The 20,124-nt window shown below is 45.9% G+C and overlaps 1 protein-coding gene and 1 long non-coding RNA gene across 12 annotated transcripts in view; one reads left to right on the top strand and one right to left on the bottom strand.

Moving 5' to 3' along the window:
- Nucleotides 1-19,314, bottom strand: part of LMO3 (LIM domain only 3) — a 95,058-nt gene extending 75,744 nt beyond the window's left edge. The window contains exon 1 of one of the 5 annotated variants that reach the window (XM_081210570.1): nucleotides 18,484-19,314. Coding sequence is in view for 1 of the 5 variants with exons in the window: in XM_081210568.1 (XP_081066694.1) it covers nucleotides 12,761-12,785 (25 nt within the window). In the remaining 4 variants the exon portion in view is untranslated. Of the gene's footprint in view, nucleotides 1-12,760; nucleotides 13,055-13,577; nucleotides 13,716-14,005; nucleotides 14,285-14,392; nucleotides 14,597-18,483 lie in introns of those variants that run through there. The other 4 variants (XM_081210572.1, XM_081210571.1, XM_081210569.1 and 1 more) reach the window with 4 other exon arrangements.
- The window catches only part of LOC308595868, an 85,262-nt gene continuing 79,059 nt past the window's right edge, over nucleotides 13,922-20,124 (top strand). For 4 of the 7 annotated variants that reach the window (XR_014012151.1, XR_014012152.1, XR_014012153.1 and 1 more), the window contains exon 1: nucleotides 13,930-14,029. This is a non-coding gene — a long non-coding RNA (uncharacterized lncRNA). Of the gene's footprint in view, nucleotides 14,030-20,124 lie in introns of all 7 variants that reach the window. The other 3 variants (XR_014012149.1, XR_014012150.1, XR_014012155.1) reach the window with 1 other exon arrangement.

Below are 20,124 nucleotides of genomic sequence, written 5' to 3'. Positions count from 1 at the left end.
ATGTTTTGAATGTTTCAGGTAATTGTTTTAACTGGGGTGTGTGGTTTACTGACCATTTTCTAAATAGCTTTGAGGTTTTATTACAATCCAGTGGTATATAGATCTTCTGAAATTAATAAATATTGCAACCTACGAGCATCGCAATTACTGGAGGAAAATACTGGAGAGCTTATTTTTCCTTGCAGCAAACACATGGCTGTAGATGAACTAAACACCCACATAGACTGTAAGGTGCCAGTGTAGGCTCAGAATAGGCAATATGGAATTATTTATTATTTTATTATTTATTCCCCGTCCATCTGGTTGGGTTGCACCCGGGTGTCTTCGTCCATACAATCCACCCCACTGCAACAGAGGCAGGAGAGACTAAAGACTATGGGATGCAGGAATAATTGGATTCGGTTCACATTTAAAGGTGAGCCTACCTAATCTGAATTCTCTGAAACAACAGGAGACCCAAAGCATAGGCTTCCATCCGAATTCACGCTTCTCCGAATTTTGCAATGCAGTTCTCCAGCCAAGAAACATATACAAAAATTCACATAGTGGGACAAAGTGTCCATAAAAACACACATTTTCACTTAATATATGCATTTAATGGACACTTTACCCCATTATCTGCTTTTTTCAGGTGAGACTGGTTTGCAAAAATAAAGAAATGTATATTTAGCAATATTCCATCCAAATGTGTATATTAGGGGAAACTCACATTATAATTGTCGTGGGTTTTTTAAAATAAATAAATAAATTGGAAATGATGTGGAGAACTAAAGACTGGAAACATGTGAAACTGAGGAAATGAAATTGACAGATTTGCCCATTGCAAATTTGATAGTTTGTCGCAATGAAGGCGTGTCATCGCTTGGCAGCCCAGCTAGATCAGGTGATCTGAGGAACCCATAGGGCAGGCATCCCCAAACTGCGGTCCTCCAGATGTTTTGGCCTACAACTCCCATGATCCCTAGCTAACAGGACCAGTGGTCAGGGATGATGGGAATTGTAGTCCAAAACATCTGGAGGGCTGAAGGTTGGGGATGCCTGCTATAGGGGACCCACTGCTGTTCCACAGTTCCAAATACATTTATATCCTGCTCCCTCTGTCCCTAACAGAAACCCAAAGGCAGCCAATAACTGGGGCTAACACAGAAATTCAATGAAAGGAATGAAGGCAATAGCTGCAATGGGGAAATATTAGCTGGTGCAACATCCCCTTGCCCATTTTGGGATGATTCTGCCCTCCCACTTCAGCCCCATATGATGATGATTTCTTACTGGCCCTCTGCCATAAAGGTCCTAGGGATAATTTGGAGCAGGGCTTTCAGTCTGGCTGCCCCTGGCCTATGGAACAGCATCATTGTTGAGATACATCACAGCCCTCCATGTGTGCTTTCTGGAAACAACTGAATGCTTTTTTTAAAAAAGCTTTTTCAGCTAAATGCAAAGGGCTGTGCCTTAGGTTTAAAAACAGTACAGAATGAACACCTGTTTCCAGTTGTTGTTTTTGTAGTGTTTTTAAAAACTATTTTTAGAGTACAGTCATACCTCGGCTCCCGAACGCCTTGAGAGTCCAACGTTTCGGCTCCTGAATGATCAAAACCTGGAAGTGAGTGTTCCGGTTTTCTAATGTTCTTTCAGAAGCCAAATGTCCAATGGGGCTTCTGCGGCTTCCGATTGGCTACAGGAGCTTTCTGCAGCCAATCGGAAGCCATGCTTTGGAAGCTGAACATTTTGGAAGTTAAGCGGACTTCCGGAACAGATTCTGTTCAACCGAGGTATGACCGAATGATGGCTAATTTCCTTGAGACATACATAAAGGGCAATTTGTTAATAATAATAATAATAATAATAATAATAATAATAATAATAATAATAATAAATACAGGATTAAATCAGTTTAAAGAATTAAAACAGCCGTCATCGTGTAGGAGGGCTCCCTAACCTATGGGAGGATGCTGGAGGAGTGCAGAATGGAAAGATCAACCACATGAACTGCCTTCCGCTCACACAATCGCTGGATACAACAAGCAATGCACATGTCAACATTATAGAGCAAGAAAGTCAGACACCACAGCAGATGAACTGGTGAATTTTAAAGTCACAGATTTGAAAGCAAGTGGAGAAAAACTGCAACTATTAATAAATGTATAATAATAATGAAATAATAATAAGGAAGTTGAATTAAACTGATGCACAGAACTGCTCTAAGGGTAAGGCGCATTCTGTGCGCAATTTGCTCCAAAAGCCCTGTTCAGCTGTTATTCCCTTCATCCAAAAGGGACTCAGCATTTCCTAATATCCTGATTAAAGGAGGTAACTAAAGAGTAGTCTTTCAATACAGGCTCGTGAAGGACGAAGGGATTCTCGCCTGCCCATTTCACATATAGAATAATTTGCTGCCCATCTTTCCTAGCAGAGTTGCCCACATCCAACAATATTGGTTCCGTCGCACAGGCAGAAAATTCTCCAATATTCCAAAGAACAGATTTGGCTCAACGGTTCAGTAGAAAACGGGCAACAACGTAGCAAGGCTTTTCTTTCTACTATGGTACAAATTAAAATCTGCCACCTGAACTAGCAGCCCCATTTTGCAGAAGAGTCCCTAAGAGCAGAGCTACACGTTTTGAAGAAAGTAGGATGGGCATAGCTGTTAACTTTTCCCTTTTCTTGCGAGGAATCCTATTTGGAATGAGGAATTTCCCTTTAAAAAAGGGAAACGTTAACAGCTATGAGGGTGGGTGGGTGGGTGTGACAACCCTCCTTAGCTACGTAAACACCAAATTGGTGGTAGCGTGCATTTCTAAAGGGGAAGGGGAAAAATCTGTGGGGTGTGGGTGTGTACTTTTTCTCTTTGAGTGCAGCCTCCCAACCCATTCAAAAACTGTTTTGTCCCTTGGCCAGATTGAGGTTAGAAGCAGCTGCAGGTTTAAACCAGCATGAGAAGTAATTGCAAGGCTGAATCCACAGGCATGGAGTATGGCACCGATGCCCCCCCCCCCCGATCCCCTTCGCTCCATCCACATTGACCGGGAGACCACTGACTGGGAAAATATGAATTTGCTAACAGAACTCTTAATGTTTCTGAGAGCGCTGGGAAGTCATTGCTATTCTGATAACCAGAACCATTTTAGGCCACATTCACCTTTAAAGCACCACAATAGCAGCTTGCACAGTCAGGGTATCTCCTGAAGAATTATGGGAGTTGTGGTTTGTTACTGGTACTGACAGTTGTTAGGAGGTCCCCTACTCCTTTCGCAGAGCTACAATTCTCAAGAATTCCCTATGAAGAGGGGACTGACTGTTAATACAGTCTGGGAACTGTAGACCTATTCCCCCATTAAAAAACAAAACAGGGAAGAACTGTACGGCAGTATACTACCCCAAATTCTGCCATATTAACTCTTGCCATTTTCCAGGTTAAGTGTGCTGCAAATGGATTTTTTTCTGGAATGAAACAACACAGAAATGAGCACTAAGCATGTACTACAGTCCATTAGTTTCCTGGAAGTGGCTTTCACATCATGCGAAAGCTCAAAACTAATGCAGAAATTAATAGTTGGAAAATAGGTCAGGGAAATGGAATAAACTGCCATGTGAAGGCAGATTTGAGGAGCCGTTGGCCGGATCCAGCAGGCTCTTCTTACCATCAGGGCTTCAGTCCACTCCCTGTCTATGATGCCAAACTATTCCAATCTATCAGAGGGGTGGCACACACACTGCAAAGCGCACTAAAGTGGTGGCACACTCTCCTGTTTTGGATTTGTTCCATGGCATTCTTGCCAAAGAGCTTGGGAAATGGTGGCAGGCCACTTACTCAATGCACACAGGCATTCTTGCCAGAAAGAGTTCTTCACTCATGCACAGAAGTCATTTCTCCATTGTGCTATTGCCATGCAGTGTGTGTACATAGGTATAGACTCATATGAGCCCCACAAGACAATAAGGCTGGTCTTGAGTCTCTCGCCCACCAGAACATAACCGTGCTAGAAGGAACGGGGTGCAATCTTGGGAAATATATGCTCTACTCAAGTTTGTTATGCTCTCCTCTCGCCCTCTCATGCATGCAAAGACAGCAAGTCATTCTTGGCAACTGTCAAGGTGCTACAGCTCTGGAAAGGTTAACTGTTGACCCATTTACTTGTGATATTGCCTTACTCCCTAGCTGCCCACTCAGCTGATCAATCTACAGAAATTGGCACTGTTGAAAGAGCCACATAACACCCATTCCACATTTGTAAAGAACCCATCTTTTAGTGTGGCAGCGAGCCCACACTTTCAAACTCCCTATTGACATCGGGCAGGTGACTTCACTGTACTCTTTTCAGCGCCTGCTAAAAACTTTTAGACACACCTGTCTAGATATATTAGAATGCTGACATGTGTTCTAAGCTGTTTTTTGAGCTTGGTTATTTTATTTTATTTTAAAAAATGTTTGGAATTGTGGCTTTTAACTGGTTTTTTTTGCTACTCAGTAATGTTACTGTTTGCTTCTTCTTGCAAACCGCTTTGAGATATTGTTACAACCAAAAGATTTAGACATGTTGCAAAATCTATCCATCCCTGACCTCCCTTTTGCAACAATCCATTGAGCAGCAGGTGGATTAGAGACTGTGTTCTAGGACACGGTAGGAAATTTAAAGGACAGCTCCAAGCTAGCTATCACTAGTGCTGCCATTAGATAAGCCCAACGGGGCTGGCCCTACTATTGGGCAGAGTGAAGCAGCTGCCCCAGGCAGGGGATTTTTGGGTGCGATGGAAGGAAAGCACTATTGGTTAAATTTCTATTATTACTGTTACTCCCAGGAAGAGACACCTGAGATGAGTTTGGGATGAGATGGGGCAACAGGATCTCCTGCCTCAGGTAGCAAAATGCCTTGGGCTGGTCCTGCTTATAGGGGTCCACCAGCATGCATTATGCCCAGGAAGTTCTCCCCACCTGGGAAGGGGCCTCAGGCCTCAAGGGCAATGAACTTATTTCAAGCACTATAGGTAGAGCCTTCAACAAAAGAACATAGAAAAGTGCCTTGTTCCAACTCAGGCAGCTGGTCCAGTTAGCTCAGTATTGTCAACACGGTTTGGCAGCAGCTCTCCAGAGTTTCAGGGAGAGGCCTTTTCCAGCCCCACCTGGAGCCACAAGGGATTTAACTTGGGACCCTTTGCATTTTCCCTACAACTGAAGCTAGGACATTTCCCCTAGCATACACTCCTCATTCATATGAAGAGCTGCTGGGAAAGAATTCAGGTTCTTAAGTTAGGCTAGGCACACAACACAATTGAAGGCCCACTCTCTCACCCAAAGCATCCTGGAAATAGTAGTCTACTCCTCACAAAACTGCAATTCCGAACACATTTCACGAACTACAGCTTCCATGATCCCCCCCCCCCAGCGGCAGGAGGAATGTTTTAAATATATGCCTTGCTGTGTTTACACAGCCTTCAACATGAGTTGACCAAGAATTAAGCCAGGCTGTGTACACACTATAACTTTGAAGCACATTGGAAGCACATCTGTTCCCTTTCAAGAATTGTGGGCCCTGCAGTTTGTTGCTGGGAACTGCAACTCTGAGTGGTGAGAGAATGCAGTGCAGTCTTTGAGAGAATGCAGTGCTCTGAATGTGCTTCAGAGGTATCATGTGTACAAAGTCTAAGTCTGTGGGAAGGGACACAGCCCAGGGGAAGAACATCTGCTTTGCACGTAGAAGGTCCCAGGTTCAAACCCTAGCCTCTCCGGATAGGGCTAGGCAAGATTCCCTCTTTGAAACCCTGGAGAGCTGCTGCCAGTCAGTGCTGAGCTGTGTGGGCCAACACTCTGACTCCTATATAGCAGGTTCCTATGTTCCTTCTGAATTCCTTTTGAATTATGATCCTGGGGGAGACTCTTGAGAGTCCCATGGACTGCAAGAAGATCAAACCTATCCATTCTTATGGAAATCAGCCCTGAGTGCTCACTGGAAGGACAGATCGTGAAGCTGAGGCTCCAATACTTTGGCCACCTCATGAGAAGAGAAGACTCCCTGGAAAAGACCATGATGTTGGGAAAGATGGAGGGCACAAGGAGTAGGGGACGACAGAGGACGAGATGGTTGGACAGTGTTCTCGAAGCTACTAACATGAGTCTAACCAAACTGTGGGAGGCAGTGGAAGTCAGGAGTGCCTGGCGTTCTCTGGTCCATGAGGTCACGAAGAGTCGGACACGACTAAACGACTAAAGAACAAATGTTCCTTCTACATCAGGCCACCCGTTCTCACATTTCTGCAACACAGCCTCTAACCCCATCACCTTTCTGAAAGAAAGCGGAGCAAAGAATCCTGGAGGAAGATAGAAAAGAGCCAACAACTAATAAAATCGTAATTTAAAAACAAATAAATAAAGCTGCAAATTGGACATGGGTGAAACCGGGCTTTCTTTCACCTGTGTCAAAGACTCGGTTTGGCACAGACACACACGGCACAAAGGTTTCCGCATGCACGCCATTTGTTCTTAAAGGCACACATTGAATAAAAAGGAGGCAAGATATTATTTGTCAACGTTTCTGTTACAGCAGGGCAGCTTCCAGAGGCTTCAGCTGAACTCAAGATTTGCAATCAAAGGTTTAGAAATGTCAAGAAACGGTTTCGCCAAAAGTTTTGAAGCTTAGCAAGTTTCCCCATGTTTAATTGGCTTTAAAAGTAACAGCCCGACTTCAGTAGCCTAAAACACGGCAAATTCTGAGAAAGGAGAAAAAGAGGCTGGAGAAAAGAGTGTCTCTCCGAATAGTAGAATTGTGTGTCCAGCACAGAGTAAATAGCTGGCAGGCTGGGAGCCTCAATGGTGCCCCTCTGGAGTCTTCACCTGGGGCAAAAGTCCTGGCTACCCCCTTCCCCCTAGCTATGACACTGACTTGGGGAGTACTTTTCAAGGAGCAAACCTATGGAACAGAACCTTGGACTGAGAACAGTCAGCAGGGGTTGCCTGGCAATTTGGCAAACACCCTGCAGCTGAAGGAACTCCTTTTTTAAAAGGAGAAGTGGAGCCGGATGCAGAATAGTCAAGATCCACATTGCAGATGAGGTCATGCTACACAGCATTTGACACGCTGCTTTCTATTGAAGGCAGTGGCTGGAAAAGTGATAAAGAGGTTTACCTCTATTTGCTGCTTGCTTGCAAGAGGTGAGAAACACCTCATTAGCACCAACCTCTACATATTGTGCCTCTTTAGACAACAGGGTTTCCATAGTCTTACCAAACGGCAACAGGCAATGGCAGAAGCATATTTTTTTTACCTTAAGCATCGCCTCAGCCAGATGCAGGCAGCATCTATCATCAGAGAAGCAGGCATGGAACTTGAAGACCGAACAAGCAATGCTTGGCTCAGAAGCGCAGGTAGAAAACAGCCGTTTTGTGGAGAAATGCAACAAAGGCGTTAAGGATAAAGTAGGGTTCTGCCCAGGCAAGCACAAAAGGATTCCCTTCAGTCAAAAAGCCAGAGTGTCAGGAAATGGGGATGCAAAAGTGTGACACCCAAACTTTTAAGTCCTGCTAAGGACGTGGGTGGCGCTGTGGGTTAAACCACAGAGCCTAGGACTTGCCGATCAGAAGATCGGCGGTTCGAATCCCCGTGATGGGGTAAGCTCCTGTTGCTCAGTCCCTGCTCCTGCCAACCTAGCAGTTTGAAAGCACATCAAAGTGCAAGTAGATAAATAGGTACTGCTGTGGTGGGAAGATAAACGATGTTTCCGTGCGCTGCTCTGGATCGCCAGAAGCAGCTTAGTCATGCTGGCCACATGACCCAGAAGCTGTACGCCGGCTCCCTCGGCCAGTAAAGTGAGATGAGCACCGCAACCCCAGAGTCAGCCACGACTGGACCTAATGGTCAGGGGTCCCTTTACCTTTAAGCATCGCAAACATTCCTTAGTTGAGGGATAAGCAAGATGGTGGACTCCAGAGTTTTTGGACTTCAACTCCCAGCAGCCCCAGCCAGCTTGGTCAGGGATGGTGGGAGTTGTAGTCCAGCAACTTCTGGAGGTCCCTTGTTGGCTATGCTTTCCTTAATCCTATTATACAGCTATGGGAGACACTACCGCCGATCCTGTTCCCCAGCAAGACACATCTAATGCATATACATGACAGCAACTCATTCACAAAAACCCCCAACCTAAGGAGTGCTTAACACTTATGCAGCACAGTCTAAGCATAGCTGTCAACTTTTCCCTTTTTCTTGCGAGGAATCCTATTCGGAATAAGGGAATTTTCCTTAAAAAAAGGAAAACGTTGACAGCTATGATTCTAAGTGTTCAAATAACTTTCTACATCCTCGATGCTGTGAGATGTGTCAATATTATTCTCATAATGTGGGATCAAACCGAGAGATAGTGACTTGTCTTAAGGCCAGGCAGCAACTCAGGTGAGCTTTATAACCCAAGGATTTTGACTCATGGGATTAGCCCCAAAAGCTATACTGGGATACGAATATAGTTGCATACGAATATAGCTCATCTTTTGAGGTTGTGCGGAAACTTTCCCTCCAATTTCTTTTTTTTTAAAAAAAAACTCTCCCCAAAAGATGCTTCCATTTTTCTGTTTCACTGCAGGACCTTTCAGAATTTCAGTGGGTGCAGGGTTGAGGCAGGGGGTGACAGGAGAATTTTATTTCCTTTAAACGCTTCCTCACTCCTCTGCCCATACTCTCCCCCAGCTGCCCATACGTCCTTATCTGGAAAAGTCCCAGGAGAGGAGTAGTCTCATGACATCCCCCTGGTTTCCAATCTGAAGCTCATGAAAATGGCTACTGAGTTCCCGAGAACAGTCATAGTTCCTGAACTGCATTCCATTCAGAAGGTCCCGGGTTCAAATCCCGCTATCTCACGCTAAGGCTGGGAGAGGACACCTACCTGAAACCCTGGAAGAGCCAGTCAGAGACCACACTGAGGAAGCTGGACTAATGGTCTGGCTCACCATAAGGCAGCTTCCTTTGAGATCAGCATGCTCACTGATCTTGAGCAAGGGAAGTTCTTCTTTCACTTAAAAACAAAACAAAAAACCTTCCCACGCTAATTTCTTTAAAACTAAAAACACTTTCCTTCAAAACAAAAAACAGCAGCAGCTGTCAGGTGCATGGCAAAGAGCCTCCCAGCATTCCAGCGCTTACTGCAAAGTCCAGCCAAGGAGGTCATTAGGCTTTCAGGAAGCCAGAGCGTCCAAGAAGCCGGTAGAGTATTTGTAGAATGAAAGATTCACATCAACACCCCCATGTGAAATGAAAGTTACATACAACAACAACAAAATTTCTCATCCATGAGGACCTCACAGTGGAACAGGTTCCCATGGGAGGTGATGGACTCTCCTTCCGTGGAGGTCTTTAAGCAGAGGTTGGATGGCTATTTGTCATAGATGCTTTAGCTGAGATTCCTGCAGTTGCAGGGGGCTGGACTAGATGTCTCTGGGGGTTCCTTCCAACTCTGATTCTCACCAAATTCCCCCTCTCCCTTTTGATGTTATTCAGATGCAGCCTCTTTTCATATTAATTGATCAAGAACGGGGGTGGGGGTGGGATACAATGCAGAATTTTTTTTTTCCAGCACAGCACTACTTTAGACAGCCATTCTTGCCATATTAGATGAATGCAAAGAAAACCCACAAAGGAAAAAATCCAACGCAAAAAAACCAACAATACCCAACCCAACTTTCAGTTTAGGAAGTGACATGTGCTAAATCAAAGCCAGGTTTCCCTGAAGACTATAGCAAACCACTGGCCATCTTTTTTATAAGTAGAGCTGTGGTTTTGACATTAATACAGTCACAGCTCAATAGCCTGCCAAGTTTTCAAATGAGAAATAGTCACCTTAGACTTGCTTGGCTTAAGGTGGAGGTTTTGCAGATTAAGACAATTCTGTTGCCCAACACAGCCTCCCTCTCTCCCCCCCCCCCCATTCACTACACTCTCAATTTTGGATTCGCAGTGCAAGGAAGCCTGAAACTTCTGCCCATCCTATAGGGCTCAAGACTCGCTGCACCAGTTTGTGGTTGGGAATGAGGTGCATGAAACCATCACATGAACTAGGATGCTCTGCTGATGTTGCAGGCAATGCGCTGGGCATGCAGATTAAAGCTTTTTGTTAAGATTCCTACAGGTAAGTCTTTCAAGCCCATTGATCTCAATGGTCGCCTTAAGCACACACTCCTGCTGAAATCAGGAGGACGGGGTGGGGGTGGTTTACATATAATGCATGAGAACGCCAAAAAGAAAATATTGACTTGTCTCCAATTGCTTGGGCCTCAAAAATGAGCAAGCATTGAGCTCAGCTCCATAGCTTAATCCTTCCGTCTTAAAACTCTTGTCAACTTTGCAGCAAACGTTATTTAAGGCAACTGAACTACAGCTGTTTCCTTCACCCCAGTAGCATCATTAGGAATAAAGTTCACACTACTGCATACAATATTTCCACATGAAGCATAACCCTACAAAAATTTACATCTGGTATTTTAAAAAGCAATGGGACATTGAGAAGGAGACTTCGGAGTCAGCATGTAAGTGGCCAAGGCTTTCTCTAGAGGCAAAACTATACAGCTTCTGCTAGATACTTCCTAAGTAGCTAAACAATCCTATGCATGTTTATTTAGAAGTAAGTCATATTGATTTAGGTGGTACTTGCTCCAAAGTTTAAAAAACAATTCGGTTGTATCCACTATGAACACAGCCGAAGCTAAGATGCTACAACTTAAAAATGGAAGAGCAACAAGGTAGCTATGCTGGACCATAGGAAGAAGAAGAAGAATCCAAGTCCACTTGAGGGAAATGGCAAAGCAATACATTTATCAGGCCAGCCAGTTGCCAAAATGTTAACCAAGTAGTGTGCAAGCTTTCGAGTTCACCAGAACACTTCATCAGGCAAGACAGTAAACAAAACAAGTTGTTCGCCTTCTAGCCTGAGGAACAACAGTTTGCTTGCAACAGTTTGGCCTAATAAAGGTGTTTTCCCACTATGGATTTCTTGCGTTATGTTCAGACTACACGCGGACAACAGAAATATCAAAGTTTTGTGGTTAAGGGAAGTACCAATCAAAAGCAATAAAGCAACCGTTCAGAGCTCCCTCCACAACACACAATTATTCAGAGAGGTTTGGGATGAAGGGGGTGGAGGCCTATTTTGAAGAAAGGCATTTTGATAAATAAACAAAGACTTTACTCCCAGCAGCACAGGAGTCAGTCATTCAGGTCGACTGTGCTTGGAAATTTTCCTTCTGCCCCCGAGGCCCCTGCTACTTCTGAGTTGTTTGACAGTTTAAGGGAAAGCATAATTAAAAAAGAGAGATGCACAAATAATAGCCTGTACAGCATGGTGATCAGGAAGAAGTGGGGGCCATTTCATTTTAAAAACTCTGGTGAGCTTTTAATTGCCTGGATTGCATTGTGAGCCAGCCTAACGCTCGATTGCTTCCATTGTGGTCTCTTGTTCTCTGCTATTCATACACACACACAGAGGGTGAGATTCTGTAGTTCATACAACAAAAGTAACTGCAACTCCTTAGCACCCAGGAACATCACCACCACCTTAAATCACTCCTACGTTGCACTTTAATTGTTCCCTCCCCACAAACAATTATTATTATTATTATTATTATTATTATTAATTATATATATATATTGCAACAGCACCATTGAAGCGAGAGGCTGGGGAAAGTGTTCTAACTTATTTGTGAGTGGCAGGGGGGAAAGACAGGCAGCAGCAGCCCCACAGCTGGGAGAACCAATTCAGAAGGAAGAATCTGGCAACTGCCAGATGACAAAAGGTTTCATTCTGCCTCTCTTTAGCGCTGCCCCCTCCTTCCCCCAACTTGTCATGATCGTCTAAATTTCTGAGAGCTAGTTGGGGGCCTAAGAGCTTCCCTGTAACCCTTCTTAGAGAGCTGGGAGAATGGACAAGTGCCAACACCTCTCTCCCCCCCCCCAAGATGTAGAGGAAGAGGATATTTTCTTCCTAAAGTCCCTTACCCATATACCCTTTTAAATACACAATATTTCCTCCTCCACCCCTTTTCCTATCCTCTCTTTCCCTCTCCCCCCTCCAACCTCACCTCTCTCCCAATTCAATGTGGTGCTGCTGGAAGCCAATTTTTATTCTCTCAGCCCCCACCTCCTTTCTTCCAATGCAGCTGTAAGACTCAGAGAGATACTGACATTTTTCCACTCTTATCAGTTTAATTACAGTTACCATGGCAGCAAAGTGCTAGTGGTTGGCAAAGGCCAACAAGAGATTTGCAAGAGTGAGCTCAATTTTGATGCAGTTCACATGCAAAATAAAAAAATAAAAAAGCCACGACAGAGGAAACACTCTCTTTAACAACAAAGAAGCCCCCCCCTCTTGCAATGTTAGCTACAAGCCAGGCGCCTCTAATTTCTCTGCCCACCCCTGCAAAGCCACAAGAAGGATGGCGTGTGGGCTGGCTTTTGTTATGTTGTTTTGTTTTACAGGAGAAGGGGGACGGGAAGGAGAAAGTGTTTTTCAGCTTTCTGCGGTCGCTTCACCTAAAGTAAAATAAATAAGTAACTGGCTTAAAAATAAAATCTAAAAGCCTTCGCCTACCCAACCAAGCGGCAGCGCGCATTTCATAACACAAGCTGAAGTCAGGGGGGGGGCATTACCCCCTCCATCCCCCAAAATCTCCTCCTCTCCAAAACATCCAGACTGAAAATGCACGTCTGCTCATCGCTCGTCAAGGTAAGGGAGGAGAGATAATGTCTATTTAAGAAAAGAGCAACGAAACAATCGATGGCAACCTTACCGAAACTTTTCTCCTTTTTCTGCATGAGTTGATTTAAGGACTCTCGGGTAGCTCCTTCGCATTGAGCAAAGCAAGAAGCGGCAAGTGTGTTTGTGTGTGTGTCCGTGTCCCTCCCCGTAGTTTGGGTCAAGTGGAAGAGGTTTGCGTTGAAAGCGGAGAGAGAACAGGGCTATTGTGCAGAGCACTTTGGAAAGGGGGTGGAGGGATGGCGGGTGGGGGAAGCGACTGCTGGAAAAAAGCGACACCTCTACCAACACACACGGCAGGCACTCGCAAGCGGGCGAGATTATGCACACGCACACACATCTATCTTTGCAACGGTGGTGGCGATCTACAAAGAGCCACATGCGTCCCTAACTCTATCCGCCCCCGCGGTCTTCTTTTTAAGATCGGCGGTTAACAAATGGATTTGATTAAACCGTCACATGCAGCGTTTGCACAAGCCTGTCTCGGGCTCTAAGGCAGAGAAGGGGTGGCCGGGCGGGGGGGGGGGGGGACGGACGGGACCGAGAGGAGAACTGCACCATCACAAGAAAAAGAGGGCTAGATATCACAATTGCCCATCGGATCGGTCCCGCCCCCAACCTCTTTCCCCATTTTCGGCCAAGGCTGCACCGAGTAGAGAAAACCCATGCGCAAAAGGTGGCCTTTCTCCCACTAAAAATTGCAGGGCGCTTAGGGTTAAAAGACAGGGAACCCCCCCCTCCCTTCAAGCTTCATTAGAAATAAAACCGAGGGGGGCAAGGAAGAAAAGAAAAGGGATCCGATTCTGAGGAGGAGGAGGAGGAGGAAGGGGAGAGATGAAGTCGGTTCTCACCATCGCGTTTCACGCTCGCGCTGTTTGGCAACCAGGAGCGCGCCAGCCGGATTTGGCGACGCGGTTTAAGGGAAAGGGCGAGCGGGCGTTTGCTCCCGTTTCATTGTTTAACTTCGCCTGCGCTTCTTGCTCGCCAGCCCTCCAATCGCGCCGCTCTTTCGCCTCCTGCAGCCCCCGATCTCGCATCTCTCTCTCGTCATCATAAAAATAAGGAAAACCTCCCCTGATTTAAACACACAGGCACACACACGCCGCGGGAAAAAGAGCGAGGAGCCCCAAGTTGCGGAGCAGAGAGGAGACGGGAAAGAGTCGAGGAGGAGGAGCAGGATCCCGACTTTATGAGGGAGGGGGAAAAGAACAGGACCCCCCCAAAAAAAAAAATCTGTCCCCGGGGCCAAGCTGGCGTGGACACCGCTGCCTCAACTTACCTTCTCAATTAAAAGCAAGGCAAGGTGAGTTCAAGAAACCCCGGCGCTGCTCTGGATGGAGCTGGTTCTTCCTTTCGGGAAGGTCAGAACGGAGCATTGTTTGCAGACAGGAAAGAAAAGTAATAAGGGAAAGGAGGACGGGAGGGTTGGATAGCAAGGACGCGATTGCCTGTCTCTGGGTTTTATTAGTATTGGTATTATTAATAATAATCATGAAGTCCTCACGGAGCCGCCAAGTTAATTGGGTTGGCCTCGGCAGAGCTACAGGTGTCCTCCTACCTAGAAAGAGAGATTTGGAAAGGCATCGGTGGATCTCCGGAGTCCAGGGCTGATTTCCTCCACCCCCCCCCCCAACCAACCCCCACCCCCGTTTAAAAGGCGACTTACCTAAAGCAGCGTGCTTGGAGCCGAGCTGTAGGAAGTCAGAGGCTGTATCAACTGCAGGACGCAATCCCTTAACCAGCCAGACATAATACAGCAAAGGGGAAAAGGTCACTCTTGTTATTAGGGAGACAGCCAAGCGCCGCTTGCGCGCTTGCAAAAGCGAGAGAGCGAGCGAGCGTGTGAACGTGCGAGCTCGAAGCTGCGGCTCGTGGCCGGTTTCAGGCTATTTACCGCGACTCTCTCGTATGTGCCCCCTCCTATCTTTCTCGTCCCCCCTCCTCCCCCTTTCCCTCCTCCCTCCCTCCCTCTCCACTCTCTCTCTCTCTCCAACGCGCTCCCCCCACCACCTCGATCTGCGGCTCTGCAACAACCTCCCTCTCGCAAAGTGCAAAGCAGCCGGGAGACAGATTGGGCTTTGTCGCTAATTTCCCAGGGTGAAAATTTACAAGCCTGCGAGTTCAAGTCAGCGGGGGGGGGGGGAGGGTGGAATGGAAAAGAAAAGCATATGCATATGCTAGACATGAGCAGCGGGGACAGCGGCAGCCGGCGAGCGACCCACCGGCTCACGCGCAAAGTGACCTCTGGCGCGGAGAGAGCAACTCCGCGCTGCCCAACCGAAGCGCAGCTTTAACCTGAGAAGAAGCCTTTGGTTTGAATTTGCTTCCCAGTAAGCATTCATAGGATCCGGCTGCAGGGCTCTAACGCCCCCTGACCCCCCTCCCCATCGGGCTGGCTGGTTTCCTTCTGTCCTAAGTGGGTGGGCAAAACGTCTCGACTCACCCAGTTTTAAACACCATTTCTGCAACGTCTGCAGACCTCAGCACCCATGCATGGTCACACACACTGCTTTCTTACTCTCGAGAAAAAGTGAGATTGTGGCCGGAGAGTAGTAGTGGTGGTGGTGGGGGGGGGGGATTAGAGTGGCGCTTTCAGGACCGTTATGTGAGAAGAAAGTCTTCCTTTTCGTGCGCAACAAAACTTTTGCGCGCTAACTGAGGAACTGCCAATAGCGCGCTTTTACGGAAGTGCGGACAAAGGACCGCACTTTGACCTCCAGTTTCCTCTGCATTTTGACACTTGCACAAACAGTAGATCCCACTGCACGTGGTTTGAAAGCCGAGCTAAAGGATCCTTTCAATTTTTCTTTTTTCCTTTTTTTTTGGGGGGGGGGAGAGAGAAAGGGGTGTGACAAAGATGCGTTCTACCATCCCTCTCCATGCTCCATCGAACCAAAGCAAAGGCACTTTACCTGGGAGTCAGTCCCGATGAACTCAGCGGGACTTACTCCTAAGTAAGCATGTATAGGAAGGCTCTTGTCCCCGACTGCTGCCCTGAGCAAAGGCGCATCACAGAGGCACTGGAGACAATAGAGGTGTTTAAATGACAAACTGCAATAAGATGTTGATTCCTTACCCCTACCCTCAAAAACATAGGATATTAAATATTTGTCAGCCCTGCTGCCATGCCATAATATCTTGCCTTTTGCAGGCTTGAGCCTATTTATTGTGTAAATAACCACCACCCTCTCAGATCCCCCGGCATCTTCTATTTTTTAAGAGTCAACCCACAGCTGGTAGAGAGGGGGGGGAGGGGGGGGTAAAAACCGATTAAGAATTTGTGAATGCAGTTTGCAGACTTCAAAGTGTTCCTCTTTTGTCTGCCATTAGGAGCCTCACACTAAGATTGTCACAAAGCCTTTTTTTTAAGATGTCAGCTTAGAATTCCCCATCCTCTAAAAAAAAAAAAATGAATGACACCCATTATTAGAGAGGGTGCTTTCAAGACCCCCAAGAAAAGCTTTTAAGGCCTTGGAGAGATTTGACATCCTTCCTTCACCCTCTTCTCTCTCCCCTCTTCCTCCCCCTCCCGATAATCCAGCAATTCTGATCAGAATAATAATAATAATTAAAGCCAAAGGAGAGGTGCAATGTGTCTTCTCTTGAAGGCGCACATTTAACTCCTGGGTTTTCTGCCACCCCCCCCCCGCGCGCCTCTGCCTAGGACAGTTCTTCATTTAATTTAGCAAGCTGGCAGTCATCCTCAAGCGCTGCGAAACCCAAAGTGCACTCTGATCCAGGAGTGCGCGCGCGTGGATGTGTGTGTGCGCGCCCCCAAAAGCAGCAACCCCCCCCCCCCGACACGCTTCCTGTTGATCCGATTTGCACAAGTGACGAGGGAGAGGCGGTAGCCGAGACCTGACACCCGGTTCCCTTTCAGGCAAGAGGGCGAGTTTTCATCCCAGCCTGGAACCCTCCAGACCGCCTCTGTTTACGCGCTGCATCTACAAACAGCCTGCCTGTCCCTCTCCGAAGTGACCCAGCAAAGTGTGCGCGCGCGTTCTCTCTCTCTCTCTCTCTCTCTCTCTCTCTCTCTCTCTCTCAGCCAAGACATTCAAGAGGAGGGGGAGGAGAGAGAGAGAGAGAGACGGAGAGGTTATGTGTGAAGAAAGGGAGAAATAAAATCAGAACAAATGGTACAGCTAATGAGGACAATTAAATTAATTATGTTAAAGGAGATGAAATTCTCTCTCGCGCTCTTTTCTCTCCCCTCTGCCCGTTCCTCCTCCTCTCCTCTCTCTCTCTCTCTCCAACCCCCCCCCCCCCAATGATCTGTTACCCCTCGCTGGCAACGGCGCCTCCGTAATTCATGGCAACTGATTAGTGCATCTATGCAAATCTTTGTTTAAATCATTCAACTAATTAAATGATGGGATTATTCCTCTGCCTACGGTGACATCATGCGCAGTAATTAGTACTCTATTTGGACTGTGGCAATAAGATACCCGGTGTCAACACCATCCTGCAATAGACATTAAGCACTTTGTCACTTTTGGCGCTGTGTGTGCGTGTGCGCGCGTGTAACAAACAGCTCCGCATCTAATTGCAATCGTTCCCTGTTTCTCCCCCCTCCCACTCCACCAATCAAGGGATCTTTTTAAAATAAAGAGAGAGAAGGGGGGGGGAGTTGGTGAGTAATATGCCAAACCACATGTGTAAAGGAATAAAATAGAATAGTTAACATTCAGCTCCACGCCATTCATTTCCCCCTAAAATGTAATGATAATTAGATGGGTCATAAAATGCTCTTCTTTTCATTATGACTGATGAAATGCATTAAAGCTGACAGGGTATTACCTGACAGTAATTAGGTTTTGTCATGAATTAAATTATTTGAAAGCAGGCTCTTTCCCCAATCATGCAATTTACAGCAAGAAAATTATATATATATATATATATATATATATATATATATATATATATATATATATATATATATATATATATATATATAATATTATATATATATTTGCGCGCTATAGCAAAATAAGAAGGGAGTAAGGAGGAGGAAAAGCAGTTTCTCCCTCTTTCTTCAGAACCATATGAATTATTCACACACAAGCAAGGGGTGGGTGGGGAGAAGGAAGAGGGGAGAAAAGTGAAGACGAAGTGGTTTATTACTTTAAAAAGCACTTTGCACAGATGTGATCGGTAGTGTTGTGTCGGAGATGAAAAACCAAAGTACCCAAGGTGTGTGTGTGAGGGGGGGGGGGCGGGGGCGAGAAGAGGAGGCAGAGGTGCAGGCGAGAGAAAAGTCATCTAGTTGAAGAAGAGAGGCGCGCCGACTCTGGGGCGAGGAGGACCAGAAACCCTCCTCAGCTCCGCTGCTTTCGGGCTCTCCCCTCCGCTTCCAGCTCTGCCGTTTCCAAATACCTCAAACCGGGATCGCCACAGAAACAGGATTTGTCGGTATTGTTTAATTCCTCACGTTCTTAAAGACTCAAACCCAGACGGACAAAAAAACACATTCCTTTCGGTTCCCTCCCTCCGTCCAGTGTAGTTACAGATGGAGGCCGGACACACAGTGAAACATCACAATCTTTATTTTTCTTCCCCCTAAAATGTTTCCAAACCATCACCAACAACTAGGGTCCTTTTTCTTTTACCCTCCTTGCTGGAGGATCTCTCCACGCATCTTCCTTTTTTCCACTTTCCTTTTTTTTATAAAAAAAATGCACGTACAATTTTGCAAGGTGGTGTTATTTAAAAAGGGTGTTAAGATTTTCTTTTTAAAAAGAGAGAGAGAGAGAGACTTACCTTTGTGCAAGAGAAGCCTTCTGCAGGAAAAAACAATAACGTAAAATAATTCTTCCAAGTTTCACAGCTTGGACACTTTTGTCCTTTAAAAAAAAAAAAGTCACCTGCCAATTCTTGAAATGAAAAATTTCCCCTCCCCTCTGATCAGTAATATTTTTGTACAGTCCCAGAGAGAGATGCCCGTTGTGATGTACACCTCTTATTGTGGAGCAAAAAGACAATGAACATGCAAGGAGGGAGAAAATAAGATACCAAATCCTGGTGGGTTTTTTTTCCTCTTTAAGAAAAAATAAATAGATGCACGCACCCCCGCAGTTCAAGTGCAAAAAACTATACTTGATCACCACATCTCCCCTTCTTCTCCCCCACTTGAGTTCCAGTAGCATCAAATGGGAGCAAAATCCCAGATTTTTCCGCTTTGCTGCTGCCTGCTTTCTTTCTTTCCTCCCCCCCTTTCCTTACTTTCTTCCCCAGCTGAGCGCAAGACCTGAACGGGCCAGCTCTCCTCCTTCAGTATTTAAACACCTCCACCAGGTCCCTAGTTAGCAGCTCTCTTTGGCTCATCCAAGAAGCTGACAAGTACGGTTAGAGGAGGCTGTACATGTTGCTCTAATGGACCTCATTAAGTTCTACTTACAGATGTTCTCTTAACATAATTGATCTGCGGTGAGTTGAGAGGACTGCAGCTTATTCCCTAGCCCCCAATTATGGTTGGGTAATTAGATCCCCAACCTCCAATTTTTCACATTCACCCTTCTAACATCCCAAAATATCAAAGTATCTCTTTCTCACCAAAGCTCCCTTCCCTCCCCTTACCGGACTCCACTCCACTCACTGTATTGACAGTTAGATCTACGCTAACCTTTGTAGTGACGCCAGTTTTAATGGTGCATTCAGTCCATTGACAGAACTCTGGATTTTTTCCCCTCCTCCCTCCCTTCCTTCGCTCTCCTTTCCTCCTCCTCCTCCTCCTCCTCTTCTTCTCCTTCTTCTTCCCCCCTTTTTTTAACCCTCAGAAACAAAAGGGTAAAAGAAAAAAAAATATCTAGCTTGTATAGTTTGTACTTTTGATAAAAGGTTTCGCTGATGGGCTTTGGCAGTAGAGGTTCTTTTCTAATGTCTTTTTATCTGAATTAATTCCTCAGATGAAAACTTTAAGGAACAATGAAGAAGAGAGGTATTGCTCTGAACCGGTGAGAAGGGTGGGGGGGAGGGAAAAATTACACAGCACACCTGGGACAGATGAAGCCAAACTAGTGCTTTTATAATGCCAATCAGCGGGGCTGTTATCATCCCTCTAATTAGGAAAGCAGCCTAAAACAGAGAGCACTTGGGGAAATGGTAATGTTATGGTTTTGCACTTAAAAGGGGAGACATTTCCTACACTGTAAGAATCCAGGATTGGGGCTGACAAGTCCTTTAATTAATGGGCAGGATTCCCCGTGTGTGCACGTTGGGAGTGCATGTTTCAATTCATAAAAGTGGACAAAGGGGGATATTTGGGGAGAAAGGGGGGGCGAGCAACTGTGTCTGTGTGTGTGTGTAAAGCACAGGGGGGAGGGGGGAAGAGTCCATTAGTTTTGAAGGAGAACAGAGTTCACAAGCTACCTTTATTTTAACCCCCAAAGGATTACACACAGA

The sequence above is a fragment of the Podarcis bocagei genome, assembly GCF_964188305.1.
Source record: "Podarcis bocagei genome assembly, chromosome: 10".
NCBI lineage: Eukaryota > Metazoa > Chordata > Lepidosauria > Squamata > Lacertidae > Podarcis > Podarcis bocagei.
This window is presented reverse-complemented; position numbering and strand designations above follow the sequence as displayed.